Source organism: Gossypium raimondii, chromosome 7 (assembly GCF_025698545.1).
Source record: "Gossypium raimondii isolate GPD5lz chromosome 7, ASM2569854v1, whole genome shotgun sequence".
NCBI classification, from domain to species: Eukaryota; Viridiplantae; Streptophyta; class Magnoliopsida; order Malvales; family Malvaceae; genus Gossypium; species Gossypium raimondii.
This window is the reverse complement of record NC_068571.1, coordinates 6,195,758-6,215,879: the sequence shown is the minus strand read 5'-3', so window position 1 is coordinate 6,215,879 and position 20,122 is coordinate 6,195,758. Positions and strand designations below refer to the sequence as shown.

Sequence of the window (20,122 nt, the reverse complement as noted above, 5' to 3'; positions counted from 1 at the left end):
AAATAAGGTTTTTTTTTTCTCTGAAATAGAAATAAAAAACAAGCAATCAAAAAATCAAACAGAATACAAAAAACCCGAAGGTGACCTTTTTTTCTATTATTTTTTTAATCTGTTCAATATATATATTATAAAATAAAAAAAGGGTAAGAAACTCACCATTGTCGCGCGCAGGAAAAAGAGGAGAAACGAAACGTTTCTCTATTTTTTGTCAAGTTTGATCAGGCTTTCAGGGATTTCAGTCTCGGATCTACGTTCTACAGGTGATGGGCTTCAAAGAGGGGTCTTTTGGCGTTTTCTAGCCACTGGGGACGGCGGAGCCCGTCACCGGCGACTGGTGGCCGACGTAGGACTCGCCGGATCCCTAGGCCGGATTTTCGAAAATTTAGAGAAAAAAAAGGTTTCTAAGTTTTTTTTAAATAGATGCAAAATGATTTTTTAAAGCTTTTTTTTTTTACTTTTATAGCCCATTAAAACGACGTTGTTTTGGGCTTATTTCCTAAACACCAAAATGACGTCGTTTTAGGCCGAACCAGATCCGACCGACCCGACTCGATCCAAGGATCTACGTGTTTTTTTAATGGTCTATTTATGCTTTCGGTCCTTCCACTTTTAAATGATATTTCAATCCAGTCCTATTTCGCTTCTTTTTCTTTTTTAAATTTTACCATTTAATTTTTGTTTTGTTTCATTTTAGTCCTTCGTGAAACGGTGCATTTAGGGGATTTGAGATTATTTCCCTTTTTGTCCCTGGTTATTTTCGCTCATTTTATTTTGATTCTTACTTCTGTTTTATTATTTTATTATTATTTACAATCTATACCCCTTAATTTCATTCCGATTTCAATTCAATCCTTAGTTTATTTAACTTGAATTTTTTATTTTAATTTTTAAAAACTATGTCATTTATTATTTTACTATTTATTTATTTATTTTCAACTTTTAATCAAACTTTTTATTAGTATTCACTTTTTATTTATTCATTTACTTATTATTTCCTTTGTTTTTTTTATATTTACAATTGGCCTTGTTTTTGTATTTTCTTTTATTGTGCATTTCTTTTTAGTTTGCCTTTATTATTATTATTATTATTATTCCATTATTCATTTATATATTCATTTATTACTTTTTATGTATTTTCAAAAATTAGATTATTTATTATTATTGTTATTACTATTGTTATTATTATCATTTTCATTATTATTATTATTTACGCATATTAGTATTATAATTTATTATTATGACAATTTTAAATTTTATTATGCATATTATTATACTATTATTATTACAAATTGATGTTGCACTATTATTATTATTCTTCATTATATTATAAAATATTAATCATGTCATAATCATTATCGTTATTATTATAAATAATTTGTGTTGCATTATTACTATTATATCAACGTGATCTCAGCTACCTACTTATTATCATTTTTACCATGATCATTTCGATATCTTTTCTCTTTATTCGCGTGACTGTTTTATTTTTATGTTAGTTCCTACCATATTTTCCCTTTAAGTTTAGATACATTTATTTGTTTCCTCACTATGGCTCAATCGCGTATCATATTAAATAGTAAATCCGTTTTTTACACTACTTATAAGAAATAATTAAGATTAAGGTAATGTTCTGTATTTGGGGATTCGAGAAGTAGTGCCCTAACTTACGAGGTTCAACTTTTTTCTTGACCCTAGATAATCGAACATCCCTTTTAAAATTAAAATGCACGAGATTTAATTAAATAATAAAATAAAAAGTAAGCTTATTTTCAAGAATTCGGTATGTCATGTCCTAACTCACGGGGTGTGACCTTTTGTTGCCTCGAGATAAGAGGACCTTCATATGTTTTGATTAAAAATAGTATTATGCAAAGTGAGATCGTGTTTTAAACTCTTTTCAAATTTTCAATTCTCGACACTAAGCAAGTAATTAACTAGGTACCAATTTTGGGCGTCACGAGGGTGCTAATCCTTCCTCGTGCGTAACCAACTCCCGAAACCATTTTCTGGATTTTGTAGACCGAAAAACATTGTTTTAGCAAATTAAATCTCTTATTAAAACGATCAAATTTTGAGGTAACCCAATCACCTCCTGAAAGTGATTGGTAACGACTCCATTTTCGTTTTTTTAAAATATAAAGTCGATTTCAAAAAAGATTTCGAAATATATAATTATAACACATGAAAATTATATGAAGGCAATAGTTACAATATATACCTTGCATATGAAACAGAGAAGATAAGCTGAGAAACTGTTTTTATTTCAATGTAATTTCAATCAGAAAAAGAATACAAGATGTTTTGAATATGAAAAACATAAGAATGATTTAATGGCGTTTTTGGGCAGCATCTGGGTATATATATTTTGACATATACAAAAAGAATATATGAGTTGGAAACTGTCTTTGTGCTGTACGTATATTAACAATATGCAAAACAGTATTAGTATTAAACGTAGAAGTAGGTAGATGAATCCGTTGCATTAGCCGGTTCTCTGCAGAGGATAGACCGAGCTTCAATTACCGATCGAGGCGGCTCTACATCTTTTTCTTGGAGCTGATTTCCTTGCAACCGCTGCATTTGGGATGCAAAGGTGTCATCCAGTATCTACAAAACATAAAAAAACCGTTGTATAACCACTGCAAATCCGGACTCCTTCATTTTGTATTCATACATGTCTGTATCCGACACTTACCCAAACCCATGTAACATAATTGGCAGTACAAAAAGACTTTCAATAACATGAACATGTGTATATAAGCAGATGACTTACCCCCAAAGCATAGTATGATCCATTATACCACACTCGGTTTTCCTTCCTTCCTTCAAGAAATTTCAGTACGATCTGGTGAAAATAGTAAATTGAAACATGTGAGAAAACAAGATAGAGTTAAAAAGATCTAAAAGGTTTCTCTCATTCACCTGTCCCATCCTATCCCAAAATCCGCGGCAGGTTGCTACAAATATCCTACTTGTGAAGACCTCATTTATGTTAGATATAGAGTCAATCAGTTGTGAACTCAGCATCTGCATTCTCTCACGGATTTCTGCCTCTCCATCTTCTTCCTTTATTTCCTCAAGTATCCTTTTCAGTCTCGTATTTCTATTTGCTTGTGTCTGAAACAGCCATTTGATTTGAGTGTTTTCCATTTTCAAGTAGCAAAAGAAAGAATACAAGAAATCATATTAAAATAGGACTTACATTGTTAACAAGCTTCTCTACTGTTGCCTGCAAGTAATTTTTGTACTTTGTTCTCAACATGACAGTGATCCCATTCATCTGCTCCCCAAACAGTGACTTCTTGTCTCCTGTGATGGGCAGACAAGCTGCCCAAGACTTTAACACATCCTCCACTCTACAGTGCAAGGCATCAAGAATTCTCTTCACAGTGTTGAGGAAAATTCCTAACTGCAACCATTAGTAACAAGGTAAGAGCTATATTCAATGCTGACACAATCGGCTGGAGTTTAATTATATTGGTTATGTTGCACTTACTTGGCTGGGAACCGAATATAGAGCTGTCGACTGCCTTCTTGTCAGCTTCTGGACATGCATATTAAGTCTTTTCGGAATACTATCTTTCAAAGGAGTCAAGATGTCATTATATTGTTTCTCTAGTGCTTTAATAATGGCTCTTTCCACATTGGCAACAGCCTTCATGTAAAACCAAAATTATGCAAAGTCAGTAGATGACAAAATGGTTAACCATAGATGTTCAAAGACCAGAGAGAGAGAGTACTGCGGTCATCTAGCACATGCACACACATGTTCAAAGACATAAACCGCAAGAGAAAGAGAGTGTAATTACATTTTCCAAGACCAGCGAGTACTGAGGCCATCGATTGATAACCACTTCATATCCAATAAGGGAATCTTTGATCTTCTCATACATTTCTTCAGCAAAGGGTGAGGTTGAATGATTTGTTGTTACTCCTGACCAGGGCACCTGCAACAAGCACATGATTATGTCCCAAAGTCAATATTCAACAGTTCCAGGTAAGTTGTTTCAGATTCTTGATAATGTTTATGAAAAAGAACCCAAGTTATACCTTTTCAGCCTTACAGAGATCGAGTAACTTAAGCTGCATATCCTCAACCCAAACCATTATATAATTGTGGAACAAACTCCTTGAGTCTACTCCACCCTGCACAGGACTGAAACAGGCAAGACAATTTGTAAGACAAAGAGCTTCAACTCTACATACAAGGCCATAACCCAAATTTAGATACTCATACAGGATTCTAGTGCTCATTTTTGGCAAATTTGAAGTATTTTATTCCAGCTTATACAAAGAGATTTCAAATAAGATTTCTTTCACAAACCTGATGTTCCATGACTCAAGATCCCTCTCGAAATCCGCAATTGCAATCAAAAGTTCATTAACATGTGATGCAGGACAAGATGGAGGCCATGCAGCAAGGAAACTGGTAAGCCTCTTACACAACTCAGTGCTATATACTTCAGCTGTGATGTTTGACAGGTCAATCGAACTGGAGCAGAGGCATTTGTGTCAGAAGACATGAAACAATCAGTTAATCAATACATGGTTATGATGATATTTCTACAACTCAGTGCTATATAGATATGTCATTACCTGGGAAGTATGTGCTGATTGTGGATCTTGATGTCTGCCTGAATTTCTTTGCTAATATTTGTACACAGATTCTTCATTTTCAAATAAGCTGTTGAGATGGTAATGGAGTCCAAGAGAAAACCTTCAGAGTTGTTTGAAACAAACTCATCAGTTTCAATCATGTGTTTCCGACACCTTTTTCTGGCTGCAGTCTGTGAAAAGTTATCATAACTGGCATTATATGTTTGCTTAGCGTATAGAAACAAAAGGCAAAAACAAACAAGACAAAGCCTGCTTACAGGATCGGACAGTTAAAAGGGATGACCCACTAATAGATGCATGGGAAAATTTCCTCTCTATTGAACACATATAGTAATATATTCATGCATTTGCTGAATTATATAAGTTATCAGTACCAAAGGGCTACTTTTAAAAATTAATGCTCAGCTGGCTGAGAGATTTGTTTAGTCATTACTGAAGAACTGGAATTACCTGCAAATAGTTTCTCAACGTGGTCTGAGCATCAGGAGATAGTATATCATGAAGCAGAGTGTATACTTGAACAGCAGGAGCTAGAGCTGGTGCTGCAGTCTCCTGGGTTGGTCCAAACAAGTCAGCTAGCCCTGTGGGAGATTTCTCATCCAACGATTTGTAGTTTTCAAAAGCATTTGCCAAGAGACTCTCAATTTGTGTTTCACAACCCAGCAGTATGCCTTTCTGCAAGAGAGCATGCAGACAAGTTTTCTCAGTGAAGCATTTACATCATGTAGAAAATGTTGAAATAGCATAATCCCACATCTAAAAAATACAAAGTTGTAGAGATTTTGTACTACTATAAATAGGGTTATTCCCCTCTTCAGAAAAGATAGTTTGTGACCCCTCGAATTTTTCTTGGGAGTTAAACCTAGTGTGATTTTCTAGTACAATATCATTTTTGTGGAATCTTAAAGAAAATTTAGTGTATAAACTTGAAAATTTGTTGTACGATCTAAAGTAATCTCCGATGTAGTCGTACAAGCGATTTGAGATAAAAGATTTAGGAGAAGCAAAGAAGATTATTGACATGGAGATAACTCGTGATAGAAACTTGAAGAGACTTTATTTGACTCAGAAATAGTATTTGAGAAAATTGTTAAAGCATTTTGGTATGAATGAAAAGTTAAAACCTGTTAGCAATTCCCTTACTCTTCAAGCTTAATGCCTCTGTCGTAAAAGAATTATGCAAAACGAGAAAACATGTCAAAGATATCATACGAGGTATATGCATGATTCAAGAAATGAGCATTGATAAGCTGTGAAATGGATTTTGCTATATATCCAAAATAAAATGGATATTAGATTATTTTTTGGCAAGAAGATAATTAGGGTGTGGTTGAATATTGTGATTCAGACTATACTAGTGATCTAGACAAACGACAATGAAATACTAGTTAGTTGGAAGTCTACTTTGTAGTCAATAGTTGTTTTATCTACTACAGAAGCGGAGTATATGACAATCAAAGGGACTGTAAAAGAGGTAATTTGGCTTTAAGGTTGCTTGGAGAATTTGAAATTAAGCAGAAATATGTCAAAATGCATTGAGATAGATAGAGTGTTGTTCAGTTAGCAAATAATCAAATTTATCATGTAAAAACGAAGCACATCATAACATTTTTCATGAGAGATTCTGAAAGAATGTGGGGTAAAAATCTAGAAAATTTCAACCACTGAGAATCTTGCCAATATGATTAATAAGGTTGTGATTGTGGTCAAGTTTCAACTATGTTTGAACTTGATCAATGTTAAAACTTGAAGGTTAAAATTTGAAGACACTATCAAATGTTGTTTTGCAAGGAGATTGAAAATTTAGAATTTTGTTAAAGTAAAGATTTGTTGAAATAGCATAATCCTACATCTAAAAACTACAAAATTTTGGAGATTATGTACTACTATAAATAGGGATTGTTTCTCCATCTCTAATTATCCCCAAACTTGTCATATTTTTCATAAGGCAACTTTTCCCTTTCTTATTTGTAATATTTTGTTTATATCTTTTGCAGTAAAATATATTTGGTAGTGTCTAAAGACGTAAGCGTAATTTTCAAATTTTCCTACTATATATAAATAGGGATGGTTTCTCCACCTTTGAATCATCCCAAAACTTAATTTTCAAATTTTCGTTAAATTTTATGTGTTTTTTATCACTTTTTATTTATCTTTCAATACTTTATAGGATATAATTGTAGGCTTAATTTGCCGAATCTTATTAAATTTCTGGTGAGGTTGAGTTTTAGGTGGGACTGTTTGTGAAACCTAGTGTGATTTTCTAGTATAACCTTGTGTAATTTTCTAATAAATAATTTACTCTCTTTTACCTTATTGGCACAACAGAAAATTGTGATGCATATAAATATGGAACACATTTCATTTTCAGAAAGAATGGAAGCAACACAACCTAATGTACCTCACTTCCAAAATTAGTGATTCTGTTCATTTGTCAGTCAAAGCTTTTGAAACTTCAAAATAACTTAGCATTAGAAACACAATTGGTACTTTAAAGGCAACTCTCTCACCATTTTAAAAGGCAATATGAAAAAAAATTCATTAGATCAAATGAAATTGACAAAAACTGTAACCAGAGATGCCTACCTCCTGTCTTGTCAAGCTTTTTTCATTCCTGGCCTTTAAAATGGGTACAAGCAACTCATTTACAAGCTCTAAGCAGTCTTTTGTTGGTGTGGCTACATTCATGACATGTAATAGATATCTACAAGAAACCAAAAGAGTTAAAGCATTACAAGGAGAGAGCAAGGAGTATGATAGAAATCACAATATTTCTGAACAAGAATAAGTAGATCACATACCTCAATTTTGTATATGAATCAGAAACTCCGTAGTAGTCAGCAAACTCAGTCAATAACCACTGCCATGGTCCCTGTAACCTCAAGTTTCTGGAATGAAAACATTGTGCACGCATTGAAGCCTCAAGGAGTAGATCGTACGCTAGAGTCTCCACAACAGGCCCACTCTAAAAAGATGGAAAACACAGTAGGTAAAATATACTCATGCATGCTCACTTGTATGCTTTCAGACACTGACATACTTAAACAATTTAGTCCAGCTCCGCACAACTATCCATGCACGTGAAATAAAATTCTTGTTGTAGATAATGGAACTAATTAGCTAACTGCTAATGAAATGAGCATCAAATTTAAAAAAAAAAAAAAAAAAAAAGCAAAAAGAAATTTGTATGTCATTCAGAAGAACGCAATTCTGGTTTAGGAAAGGACAAATGGAACTTGATTCGAGAAAATAAGGACTATTTTTAAGAGAACTCCATGCAGCATATCTAGTTCTTATAATTAAGTCAATTGAATTGTCCTAGATGTGGAAAATATAATACCTTTATCTGACTCGTCTCATCACTAGTAATTGTACTTCCAATTGATAGCTGGATCTTCCCGACACATTCTTCATCTTCATGGTATATGGGCCACCATCTGATTCTCTCATTCTGCAGAAACAGTCGAGCACATCAGATTATGAAGGATGGTTTTCATCCTTCAAAAACATGATTGTTAAAATAGAAAATGATACATACAGGATTATCACTCAAAGATGAAACTGGTATTGTTGCTCTTCCCTGGACTAATTTCTTCTTGTCTTGGACTTCCACCAAAAGAGCATCACCTTCAGTCTCTGGGAAACTAAAAGCACAAGCAAGCATAAGATTTTTCTACTTTTCAAAGCATAACTCTCATCTTAGATAAGGTCTCTCATTTACACAGCCAAGCTATGTTAACTTAGACAGAGTGACACAGAATATTAAGATCAATTATGACATGGCATACACAGACTTCCTGTCGGCCAAAGTACAAGCCTAAGTCTAAGATAAAAGATAGCAACTCACAAGACATGGTAATCACCACCCCCCGGGTGCAAGCAGATGGCTGAACTTGGTTCAACTTTGGTATCTTCTGTAGCACTCTTCAGCTGGAATAAGCAAGATAATGGCTCTGTAAATATGAAAAATAACATATTAGTTAAGAACATTATGATATGGAAGTTCCAACAATATGTGTAGTCCCTATCTTTGTTAAGAGAAGGAGACATGCTGAAACATTTTGTTAGGAGGTAGGTAGATTTCAATTGGTTGTAAAACAATTTAGCTATGACAAGTGTTTAACCAGCTTAAGCATAACTTCCAAAAAAAAGGAAGCTACAGTCTGATTTACACTTCTAGATGTCAGTTTCATCTTAAGCTCAAAGTTATAAAATAACTAAAATACATTAAATATTATATCATAACAAACACAAACCTTCAGACGCCACTGGAAATGAGCCTATTTTAAGAGAATTCATGCCGGTTTTCACAAGTGATGAGACATGCCGCACATACTCTGCTCCCACTTGCATGTACATTGCACTTCGCTGAGAGTACATACTCCTGAGTTTCCTCCTCGGAATAATGCGAAGTTTCTTCACTGCAATTATCTAACATGAACAACTTAGATTTTAAACTAAAAGAAATCATCCTATGAAAGAGCTTTGATCTATCTTTCACCCTCAAATTAAAGAGATTAAAAAGATATGGGAGTCATTTTCAAAACTAATATAAAGCTATAAGTAACAAAATAATAAAAATTCTATTATAACAAGCAATAATTTCGTAGCCCCTCCCGTCCTTCCAAATATTAAATTTCTATATACAATTCCCATAACAACATTGATCTTACCTTCCACTCTTATTTTTCCAACAATCTTCTTTGCCTTCAATGAAACTTGTTCTACACTTTTAGTAGTGCTCACTTCTACTGGTTGTACACCTCGTGGTTGCAACAAAAATTTGTGTAGCCTATATGTTTAAAACACATTGAGACTTGAGAGATCATTGAAAGGCTAATGGGAACAAATTTATGTTCCAAAGAAGAGAAGGAACCTACCCAAAGGCACTTCGCAGTAGAAGGCACTCATCACGCAGAAATTCAGGAGCCTCAGGACAGCCTCTTGCCCATGCGTATAGACATAACCGGATGCATGCATCATAAGCAATTAAAGTCTGCCATGCATATTGACCACTGGAACAATAGAATTGCAAAACAAGGAATGTGAGATAAGTAGTTTTCAACACAAAAATTTCAATAAACATCAACTTAGTTTACAACACAATTTTTTCAATAAAACTCTATGGAGATTGCACCTGGCGTTATAGTGATGCAAGTCATCAGACATGTTATTTTGCCAATAAGGCATCTTTTCTTCTTTGTTTGTATTTGCAGTCTCATTTACCCTGCGTAAGACAATGTTAAGAAATATTAGAAATAGTACTATAATCCAAACTAAACTAGAAAAGAAAAAAAGGCCAAAGACATGAGAGGCTTCCATGTGAATTGTGCCTTATGAAACTGAAAACTACATCACCTTTCTTCAGCAAGTTCAGGGCAACTCAACGACTCAGATTTCAAAACTGGTAATCCTTCTGCACTGACATCAAAACAATCTGCTTGTACTGGCTTGTAGGTTCCATCCTGAATTTGCTCAATTTCTTCTTCATCACTCCCTTCTCTTCCAATATCCAATATAGGAGGTGCACTTGGTGTCCCCAAATCTTCAACATCTTTAAATGTATTGTTAACATAACCTCGAATAGTTCCCTACAATCACCATAAAGAAAGAGCAAAACAACCATGACAAAAGACAAGTTTTAGCCATTCCACTAAGTGACTAGATAATCTTCTATTCATGGCAAAGCCTGATTAAAATAAAATCTGATATGAAGTAAAAGCAGCAAAACCATATTTGATAGTTTCAATATTAACACCAATATAGACATACATGACTGTTGCAGAGAGGAATTAAATCATCATTTCAGATTCAAATGCATTGCTTTTACAATTTGGGAAAGTAAAACATAAGGTAACAAGCGCGCGCGCACACACACGAAAAAAAAAAAGATGCCAGAAGACTCCTTACATGTGCATTATGTATTTGAACTCGTTCCCGGAGTCCAAAACTACCCCCTCCAGTGGCAGCTGAAGTAAGATCTTTCTTAGCAAAATCCTTAATACCCAGATCACCATCAGTAAATCTTCTATTAGTGTCAGGCAACTCAACCTTCAAATCCTGCTTTGAAAACCCTCTAGTCAACTTTGAGCTACACTTTGTTCTTTCAAACATCTCCTCCTCATCAGAAAAAATCCCATTCCCAGCATCTCCACCGGAAATATCATCAGAAACCGAAGCTACGCTTTCGTCTTCGTTGCTGTCATCGTCATCTTCATGGAGAGCAGGAGCTATAACACTATGAGGTCCAAGCAAGCCAGAGCGGAATTTGAGAGGAGGAGGCAAGACATGGGGAGATAAAAGAGTGGCAGTGTTGTAAATAAGAGGTGATTTGGGGAATGAGTCGTGAGGTGCTAGCTTTTCAGTCAATGGCGATCTAATTCTGGGTTCTTGATCTGTTTCTTTTCCCTGCAAAAGAAAAATCAAAATTTAATTGAAAATCAAAGGAAACCAAAGTGAAACAAAGAAAGGGAAAAAAAAACAAAAGAAAACCTGGTTGATCCAGTTTATTGCAGATTCGTCTAACCCTTCAGTGAACATAATGTGAGAATTTTTTTAGAAAGAATAGCAGAAAGTGAAAGAGAAAGAGGGAGCTTTGAGCTATAAGAATCAGAGGAGCTGAAAGTAAGGAAAGAGAAGAGATGAAAATGGAAGGAGCGTGTTTGTCTTTTGATTTTTTGGATCTTCAAATATGGTAACGGCTAGTTTGAACTTTTTTCTATTTTTTATTTTTTTCGCTTTGCTTTATAAAAGGATCCTTTTCATTTATTCTTTCTCCTTTTACTTGTAATAAAGGGGATATTATAATTTGTTAAACATTTTTTTTAATGGATAATTTTTTTAATCGGTTGTTGTCAATGCAGAATGACATGTATGGTTAAGATATCACAATATTAGTGTAAATAAATTTTAAAATCCTAACCAATAATCTAATTTAGTTTTAGAAGGCCCACAAAACATTTAAAAAAGAATTTTATACTTGAGAAAGCCCTTATGCCAGCTAGCTTTTTAAATTCTCATATGGCTATTGTCTTTTAATTTTTACTTGTGGTCAGAAGGTATTATGCCTCTTCATGCTCATTTTGTTGTTCAAGGTTATTATGACTCTTTCTTCTCTTTCTCAAGGCAATCCAAGGATTGATGAAATCTTTTAGTCTCTCCTCCGAACTCAGCTACTTCCAAGGTTTGAGACAATGTCTTGTGTTAGCTGATGTTACTTCTAATATGTCTCCTTTTATCACAATAGAGAATAGCAAACTACAGAAGATGTGGACTTATTTTTAGTTTTGGGGACCGGTTTTTCTGATTTTGGATTTGATTAGATTTTCAATGTTACCTATGATATTGAAATAGAGAATTTATTGATTTTCGATTAAATCGATTTAATTAGTTGATATAATTTAATTTTTATTAATTTTTTTTATCTTTTTCTGGGTTAAATTCGTTCAACATCAAATAAATTTAAAGAACCTCGATTTCTTTCTAAGAATTATCTTTTTTTCTCACCAAATATTTCCCGACAAGATCTTAGAAAAGAATTTTTAAAGAATAAGTTTCTGGAATCTCTCTCTAAGGAGAAACTTGAAAAAATAAAACCCTAGAATTCCTTTCGATAAACAATATGAAAACCTCTATTCTTGGAATCTAAACACCGATGTAGATTGAAAAACATATGTTGTTGAAACAATATGTGGCGTAAGGGGTTAGAGTAATTCACATGGGTGCCAAAAATCACTAGAGGTCGTTAAATTTTTATTTTTAATTTTTTTTAGAGTTTAGTTAGTGGAGTGTAAGTTCGGAGTCTTACTAATGGAGAGAGTTTATACAATGAAGGAGCTTGGTGCAAACCCCTCTTCCTATTGTATAGGGTTAGTAGTAAGTGTTGAAAAATTTTGGTATAGTTGATTTTGTTGTACAATCAAAATTGATTTTTTTCCTAAAATTGAGTGGCTGTCTTATTTATAGTAATAAATTCTTTACCTCATTCGTACATTTGTTTATGAATAAGTGGTAAAGAAAGTTTTCAATTTTCGATCAATATGATCTTCTCTACTATTCTCGAACCTCGACTTGCTTAAAGTATGGGCTCTAATCATAAACTGATGAACACTTATGAAAAATTTATTGATATTCAGTGAGATTATCAATAACTCTCAAATGTTAGAAACCAAAAATGAACTCTCCCATGATATAGAATTTATTTAGGAGAGTAAATATCACTAGATTTTGACGAAGTATTGACGCTTAATATGGTGTGTGTTTGACCTAGCCAATGGTCTCTATTTATATAGAATATCATAAGAGTCTTAGTTGAATAAGGTTAAACAAAATAATCATATTTTAATAGAAAATACAAATAAAAAGTTATTTATCAATAGAGGCGGTGGTAGCAGCTTGTCTCTGGGACTAAGGTCGCCACCCACTGCATGCCAGGTGGGTCATTAGGCCTGTCTCATGTATTGACATAATTATATGTGTTATTTGGTCTTTAAATCAACTCATATAATTTAACCAACCCAATAAATAACTTTTTATTCCCAAAATATTATTCATTTTAATTAAATTATTTTTTCAACTAAATTCTAATTTTGTTAAAGTCATAAAAATTTTATCGTATTAGAATATATGAGTAAGTAAATTTAATTTAATTTATTCATTAAAACTGTGATAACTTAATTAATTTAATTTCTACTTCAAACTTGATACATGCATGATGGGGTGAAATTTATTAAACTTCATCCCATCTGCATGTCTCAAAACTTCGATTATTTAATTACAAAAATTAAATAATAATTCAAAGAAATTAATTTAATCTCTAAGCAATCTCTAACGCATTGCCAGAAAACGTATTAAATGCATATAGTGATACATGCAATTTATTCCTCTAATTAGTTGTTATTTATTTATTTTATCTCATCAATTCAAATGCAAACCATCAAGGTTATATCGAGCTAACAAAGGGACAGATTGAATATATATAATTAAGGTTCAAATAATTTGTAATTAAGTTCCGAATATTTATCTGTTAATTACAACATTATTTAGTCATAGTGTGTAACACCCCTTACCCGAGACCGTTTCCGGAGTCGAGCACGAGGCATTACTTAGCTTATCTTACCAATTCGGAGCATAAAAACTAGGTTTGAAAATTTATTTCACTATTTACAGCAAATCTGTCCAATCGCGCAGCAGTTACTAAATTAATTATAACTTGAGCTACAAAACTCGAAATTTAATTCCGTAAATTTTCCCTGAAAATAGACTCATATATATACTCATCATAAAATTTTTAGAATTTTTGGTTCAGCCAATTAGTACAGTTTATTAGTTAAAGTCTCCCCTGTTTCACCACCTGACTGTCCTGACCTCTAGTCACTAAAAATAAGTTTTCTCACTGTAGGATTTTCATATGAAGTTCTTACTTGTTTCTACAGAAAATAAACTCAATTAGAAATCTATACATATAAACTATAACTCATAACCATTTTTGTACAATTTTTAATGATTTTCTAAACTCAAAACAGGGGACACCAAAAACTGTTCTGACCCTGTCTCACGAAAATTCACATATCTTAAAATATAAAATTCCTTTCGCTACACCGTTATTTTTCCATGAAAATAGACTCAACAAGATTTAATTCCATATATCATTCACCCTCTAATTCATTTTATACTATCTTAGGTGATTTTTCAAAGTCACGTCACTGTTGCTGCCTGAATTCTGTTTCTTTGCAAAATTTCATCCTTTCATGATTTCCATACATAATTTATCACCTAGACTCTTATAACAACAAATACCTTCATACTTAACCATTTTAATAACCATACATCATCAAATACTTACACACCATTCTTTAGCAAAATCATAATCACAAACATACAAAATAACTAAATCCCTATACATGCCATAACTCAAACGTGATTCGATATAAAATACCGAAGCGGTTGTGGTTGATAGTGTGGACGATCTCCGACTTCTTTAGGATCCTTGAAGTAGCTTTGCAATACTATAAGAGAAAGAGAAATAAAAGAAGTAAGCATAAAGCTTAGTAAGTTTACTAGCAAATAAATAACAATATTTAACTTAAATAATTAAACTCAAATGTCTATATCTCTAGTTTACTCTTTAGTTAATCTCATACTAGTTCTCTTGCTTGTTTACTTAGAATACTTGTGTACATAACTTACTCAACTCTTGCTGCATCGTTGAACATCAATTGATAGTATAATAAGTTCTTAACTCTTATAACTTACGAGCTTGCCATTTATGCTTTAAACCGAACTTTCATGAACATAATTCGTTTACAAGCCCGTTGAGCTACATTGGAATAATAAGGATACTTGGGTCTCTTCTGATAATAACATGCCAAAGCCATGTCCCAGACATGGTCTTACATGGGATGCTCTCATATCGGTGCCCATGCCATGTCCCAGACATGGTCTTACGGGGGACCTCTCATCTCGGTGCCAACGCCATGTCCTAGACATGGTCTTACATGGGACCTCTCATCTCGGTGCCAATGCGATGTCCTGACATGGTCTTACATGGGACCTCTCATCTCGGTGCCAATGGCATGTCCTGACATGGTCTTACATGGGACCTCTTTACCCAAATGTCATGACATTCGTATCGATTACCATCCTTATGTATCAACGGGACTTTTAATTTTAATTCTCTATCATTTCATGCTTAGATCATCATCAAATAAATTCATAAAATAAATTCATAGTTGCTAGAAAATAACAACATTGATAATAAATATTGAAATATTGCATTTATGTAAATAAACTTACCTCGATACCAATTATAGCCAAATTCACCAACTTAGTCTTCAACTTTATTCTTCCCTTTGTCTAACCTCGAGTTTCGTTCTTCTTGATCTAAAATAGCAAATTTAACTTATTTAATACTCACATTCAACAAAACAGCCCTTGACTCTAACTTTTTCAAAATTACAATTTTGCCCTAAACTTTTACATAATTACATTTTTGACCCAAGGCTCGGAAATTAAACTTCATCTCTTATTCTTATGTTTTATAACATTCTGAACATTTTTCCTTCTATGGCAACATCAAATTCCCACTCTAACATGTACTTATGAACATTAGGTATTTTCCGATTATGTCGTTTTACTCGTTTTCACTTAAAATCGCTTAGCAAAAGTTGTTTAACATAATTTCTAGCTTCATATTCTATCATAAAACATCAAAATAAACACTTTTCACCTATGGGTATTTTTCCAAATATAAACCCTAGGTTAAATTATTGCTAGAATAAGCTAAATTAAGCTAGGATCTCAAAACGTAAAGAACATTAAAAGCGGGCTTGGGATCACTTACTATGGAGCTTGGAAGCTTGAAAACCCTAACTATGGCTTCCCCTTGCTGATTTCGTTCATATGAAGAAGATGAGCATAATTTGTCATCTTTTTCCTTTTAATTCATTTTAATTACTAGATTACCAAATTGCCCCTAACTTAAAAATTTTCTATTTCACTTATCTCATGTCCATTTTTGTCTACCAAGTTACCAATGGTATAATTACCATATAAGGACCTCCAATTTAAAGTTTCATAACAATTGGACACCTCTAACATGTAGAACTCAACTTTTGCACTTTTTACAATTTAGTCCTTTTGACTAAATTGAGTGCTAAACGTCGAAATTTTCGAACGAAATTTTCACGAAATCATTTTGTGAAATTGTAGACCATAAAAATATAAGAAAATAAAATTTTTCTCATCGGATTTGTGGTCCCGAAACCTTTGTCCGATAACCTCAAATTTGGGCCATTACAACTCTCCCCCCCTTTTTAGGATTTTCGTCCTCGAAAATCTTACCAGTAAAGAGGTTTGGGTATTGTTTCCTCATTGCCTCTTCCGGTTCCCATGTTGCTTCCTCAATCCCGTGCTTTTTCCATAACACTTTCACCAAATTTATCTTTTTGTTTCTAAGTTCCTTTGTTTCTCGTGCTAATATCTTGACCGATTCTTCACTATAAGTCACATCAGGTTGAATCTCCACTTCCGTCGGAGTAATAACATGTGAAGGATCTGACCGATATCGTCGTAGCATAGATACATGAAAAACATTATGGATTCTATCGAGTTCTGGTGGTAAAGCCAATCGATAAGCAACCGGTCCAATTCTTTCTATGATTTCATATAGTCCGATAAATCTTGGACTCAATTTACCCTTTCGACCGAACCGGAGAACTTTCTTCCAAGGAGACACTTTTAAGAATACTTTATCACCCACCTGAAATTCAATCTCCTTTGTTTAAGATCGGCATATGACTTACATCGATCGGAAGTCGCTTTAGACTCTCTCGAATCGACTTGACTTTTCTTTCATTTCTCGGATTAAATCAACCCCGTGTATTTTCTTTTCACTGAGCTCTATCCAATATAACGGTGTTCTACATTTTCTACCATACAAAGCTTCATACGGAGCCATTTTAATACTAGATCGATAATCATTATTGTAAGCAAATTCAATCAAAGGTAGATACCTTTCCCAATTACCTTGCAACTCTAATACGCAACATCGGAGCATATCTTCCAATACCTCAATTACATGCTCAGATTGGCCATCTGTCTGAGGATGAAATGCAGTACTGAAATACAACTGAGTACCCAAAGCTTCTTGTAATTTGTTCCAGAAACGAGACGTAAATCGGGGATCTCTGTCTGATATAATGGAGACAGGCACTCCATGTAGTCTAACAATCTCAGATATATACAATTCAGCCAATTTATCTAAAGAATAATCCATACATACTGGGATAAAGTGCGCGGACTTTGTCAATCGGTCGACAATTACCCAAATGGCATCTTTCTTCCTCGGAGATAACGGTAACCCAGATACAAAATCCATAGTGATTCTTTCCCATTTCCATTCCGGTATAGTGATTGGCTGAAGCAACCCCGAAGGTACGATGTTCACTTTAACTCACGACATACTAAACATCTTGATACAAACTCGGAGATATCACGTTTCATACCGACCACCAATACATCTTTTCAAGTCATTATACATTTTATTACCTCCGGATGTACGGACATAATACCCTTTGTGTGCTTCGTGTAAAATCTTCGTACAAGTTCAATTCTTGGTACACATACTACGCCTCGAATAATAAACAACCATCGGCCCAATCAAATTCGAATCATTACGACTCACAATGCACCCGTTTAGCTTTGTAATTTCTCATCATTCCTCCGAGCTTCACATATTTGTTGACGAAATGTCGATTTAGCTCTCAATTCAGCTATGATTGAACCATCATTAGACGGTGACAACCGGGTATTCATAGCTCGTAAAGCAAATAGAGATTTTGGCTCAAAGCATCGCCTACCACGTTAGCCTTACCGGATGGTAATCAATAACCAAATCATAATCCTTTATCAATTCAAGCCACTGCGTTGTCTCAATTCAAATCTTTCGTGTCATCAAATATTTCAAGCTTTTGTGATCGTATAAATATGACACTTTTCACCATACAAATAATGCCGCCATATTTTCAATGCAAATACAATAGCGACTAACTCGAGATCATGTCTTTGGGTAGTTTCTTTCATGTGGCTTAAGTTGTCTTGAAGCATAGGCTATTACTTTATCTTCTTGCATCAAGACACAACCCAAACCATTTAATGATGCATCACTATAAATAATAAATTCCTTACCCGATTTCGTTTGTACCAACACAGGTGCTTCAGTCAACAATTTCTTCAATCGGTCAAAACTTTGCCGGCATTTTTCTGTCCATTCAAATTTAACATCTTTCTATAATAAACGAGTCATTGGAGAAGCTATCATAGAAAACCCCTGTACAAATCTCCGATAATAACCAGCTAAACCCAAGAAACTTCTAACTTCAGATACATTCTTCGGTGGACTCCAATTGACAATAGCTGAAATTTTACTCGGATCTACCCTGATGCCTTCTGCGGATACAATATGTCCAGAAAACCTACCTCTCGAAGCCAAAATTCACATTTCTTGAATTTAGCATAAAGTTTCTTTTCACGCAGAATTTGCAACACTATTTTCAAATGTTCGCATGCTCGGTTTCATCCCGAGAATAAACTAAAATGTCATCAATAAAACTACTACAAACCTATCTAGATACGGTGCGAATATCCGGTTCATCAAATCCATGAATCTGCAGTGCATTAGTCAACCCAAACGGCATAACGAAACTCATAATGCCCATACCGGTTCGAAAGTCGTCTTTGGCACATCGACTCTTTTACCAGAATCGGTAATAACCCGATCGGAGATCAATCTTTGAAAATCTTGTGGCACCTTTCGGTTGATCAAATAAGTCATCAATTCGAGGCAATGGGTACTTATTCTTTATAGTTACCTTATTAAGCTGCCGATAGTCAATACACAATCTCAAAGACCCGTCTTTCTTTTTCACAAACAGAACTGGAGCACCCCAAGGTGAATGACTCGGACGAACAAAACCTCTGTACACAAGTTCCTGTAACTGTGCCTTTAACTCTTTTAATTCTGTAGGAGCCATACGATACGGAGCTATGGAAATTGGGGTAGTTTCCGGAATCAGATCTATAGAAAATTCCACTTCTCTTTCTGGTGGCAACCCCGGTAATTCCTCTGGAAACACATCAGAAAATTCACATACAAGCGCCTTTGCAGTATCTTTGACTCAGATACCTTAGTATCCAACACATACGCCAAATAAACATCATACCCTTTTCTGACACACCTCTGAGCTGACATCACTGAAATTATATCGGATAATCCCTCTGTCTGATTAGATTTAACCCAAGTAATTCTCCATTCGGCATTTCAACACAACATATTTTTGTCTCAGTTTACTCTTGCATCATCTTTGAGTTAACCAATCCATGCCCAATATCACATCAAACTCATCAAAAGGCAATAACATCAAGTCAACCGAAACAAATACCTTTTACCATTAGTGGACAATTTTACAAACTTTATCCACTATCACAAAGCGCCCAGGGGTTCGAGACTTTAACCATAAATTGATGAGGTTCAACAGACAAATTTTTAACAAATACTAATTTCGTGCATATATATGAATGTGTAGAGCCAGGATCAATTAATGCAATAACATTAGTGTCATAAAGAGAAAATGTACCGTAATTATATCGGAGAGGACGCCTCTTCACGAGCACGAATAGCATATGTTCTCGGGTGCTCTAACATCCGATCTCATTCTTTGAATCTCTGGATGCACTCCTATTACTCGCTCCCACTCTGGGTTTCTCTGCGGTCTACCTCTAGTAGGAGCATTTCACGATCTCACACTCGTTATCTCTTCTCTTTTAGTCTGTTTGGGACAATCCCGAATAAAGTGATCGGACGCTCCACATCCGAAACAAATATTTTCACCGCTCTACACTCTCCGGGTGGCGTCTCCCACATTGAGGACATTCCGGCCTAGGAGGTCGAAATCTTGCCAAGATGCCTGGCCCCTGTAGTGGTTTGAGCTCTAGAACCTCAAATCTT

The 20,122-nt window shown here is 34.4% G+C and overlaps 1 protein-coding gene across 1 annotated transcript; it reads right to left on the bottom strand.

The window, feature by feature from the left end:
* Positions 1-2,240: 2,240 nt before the first annotated feature.
* Positions 2,241-11,298, bottom strand: LOC105803850 (uncharacterized). Its single transcript, XM_012636258.2, has 22 exons — positions 11,110-11,298; positions 10,528-11,025; positions 9,976-10,208; positions 9,755-9,844; positions 9,498-9,632; positions 9,291-9,409; positions 8,874-9,038; positions 8,465-8,570; positions 8,156-8,261; positions 7,958-8,068; positions 7,419-7,582; positions 7,204-7,321; positions 5,068-5,292; positions 4,597-4,787; positions 4,325-4,492; positions 4,051-4,156; positions 3,810-3,947; positions 3,497-3,655; positions 3,203-3,409; positions 2,923-3,117; positions 2,774-2,845; positions 2,241-2,607 (listed from the first exon to the last, which is right to left on the bottom strand). The coding sequence occupies exons 1-22, from the start codon at positions 11,155-11,157 to the stop codon at positions 2,449-2,451; spliced, it is 3,513 nt and encodes a 1,170-aa protein (XP_012491712.2). The 5' UTR covers positions 11,158-11,298; the 3' UTR covers positions 2,241-2,448.
* Positions 11,299-20,122: the final 8,824 nt, after the last annotated feature.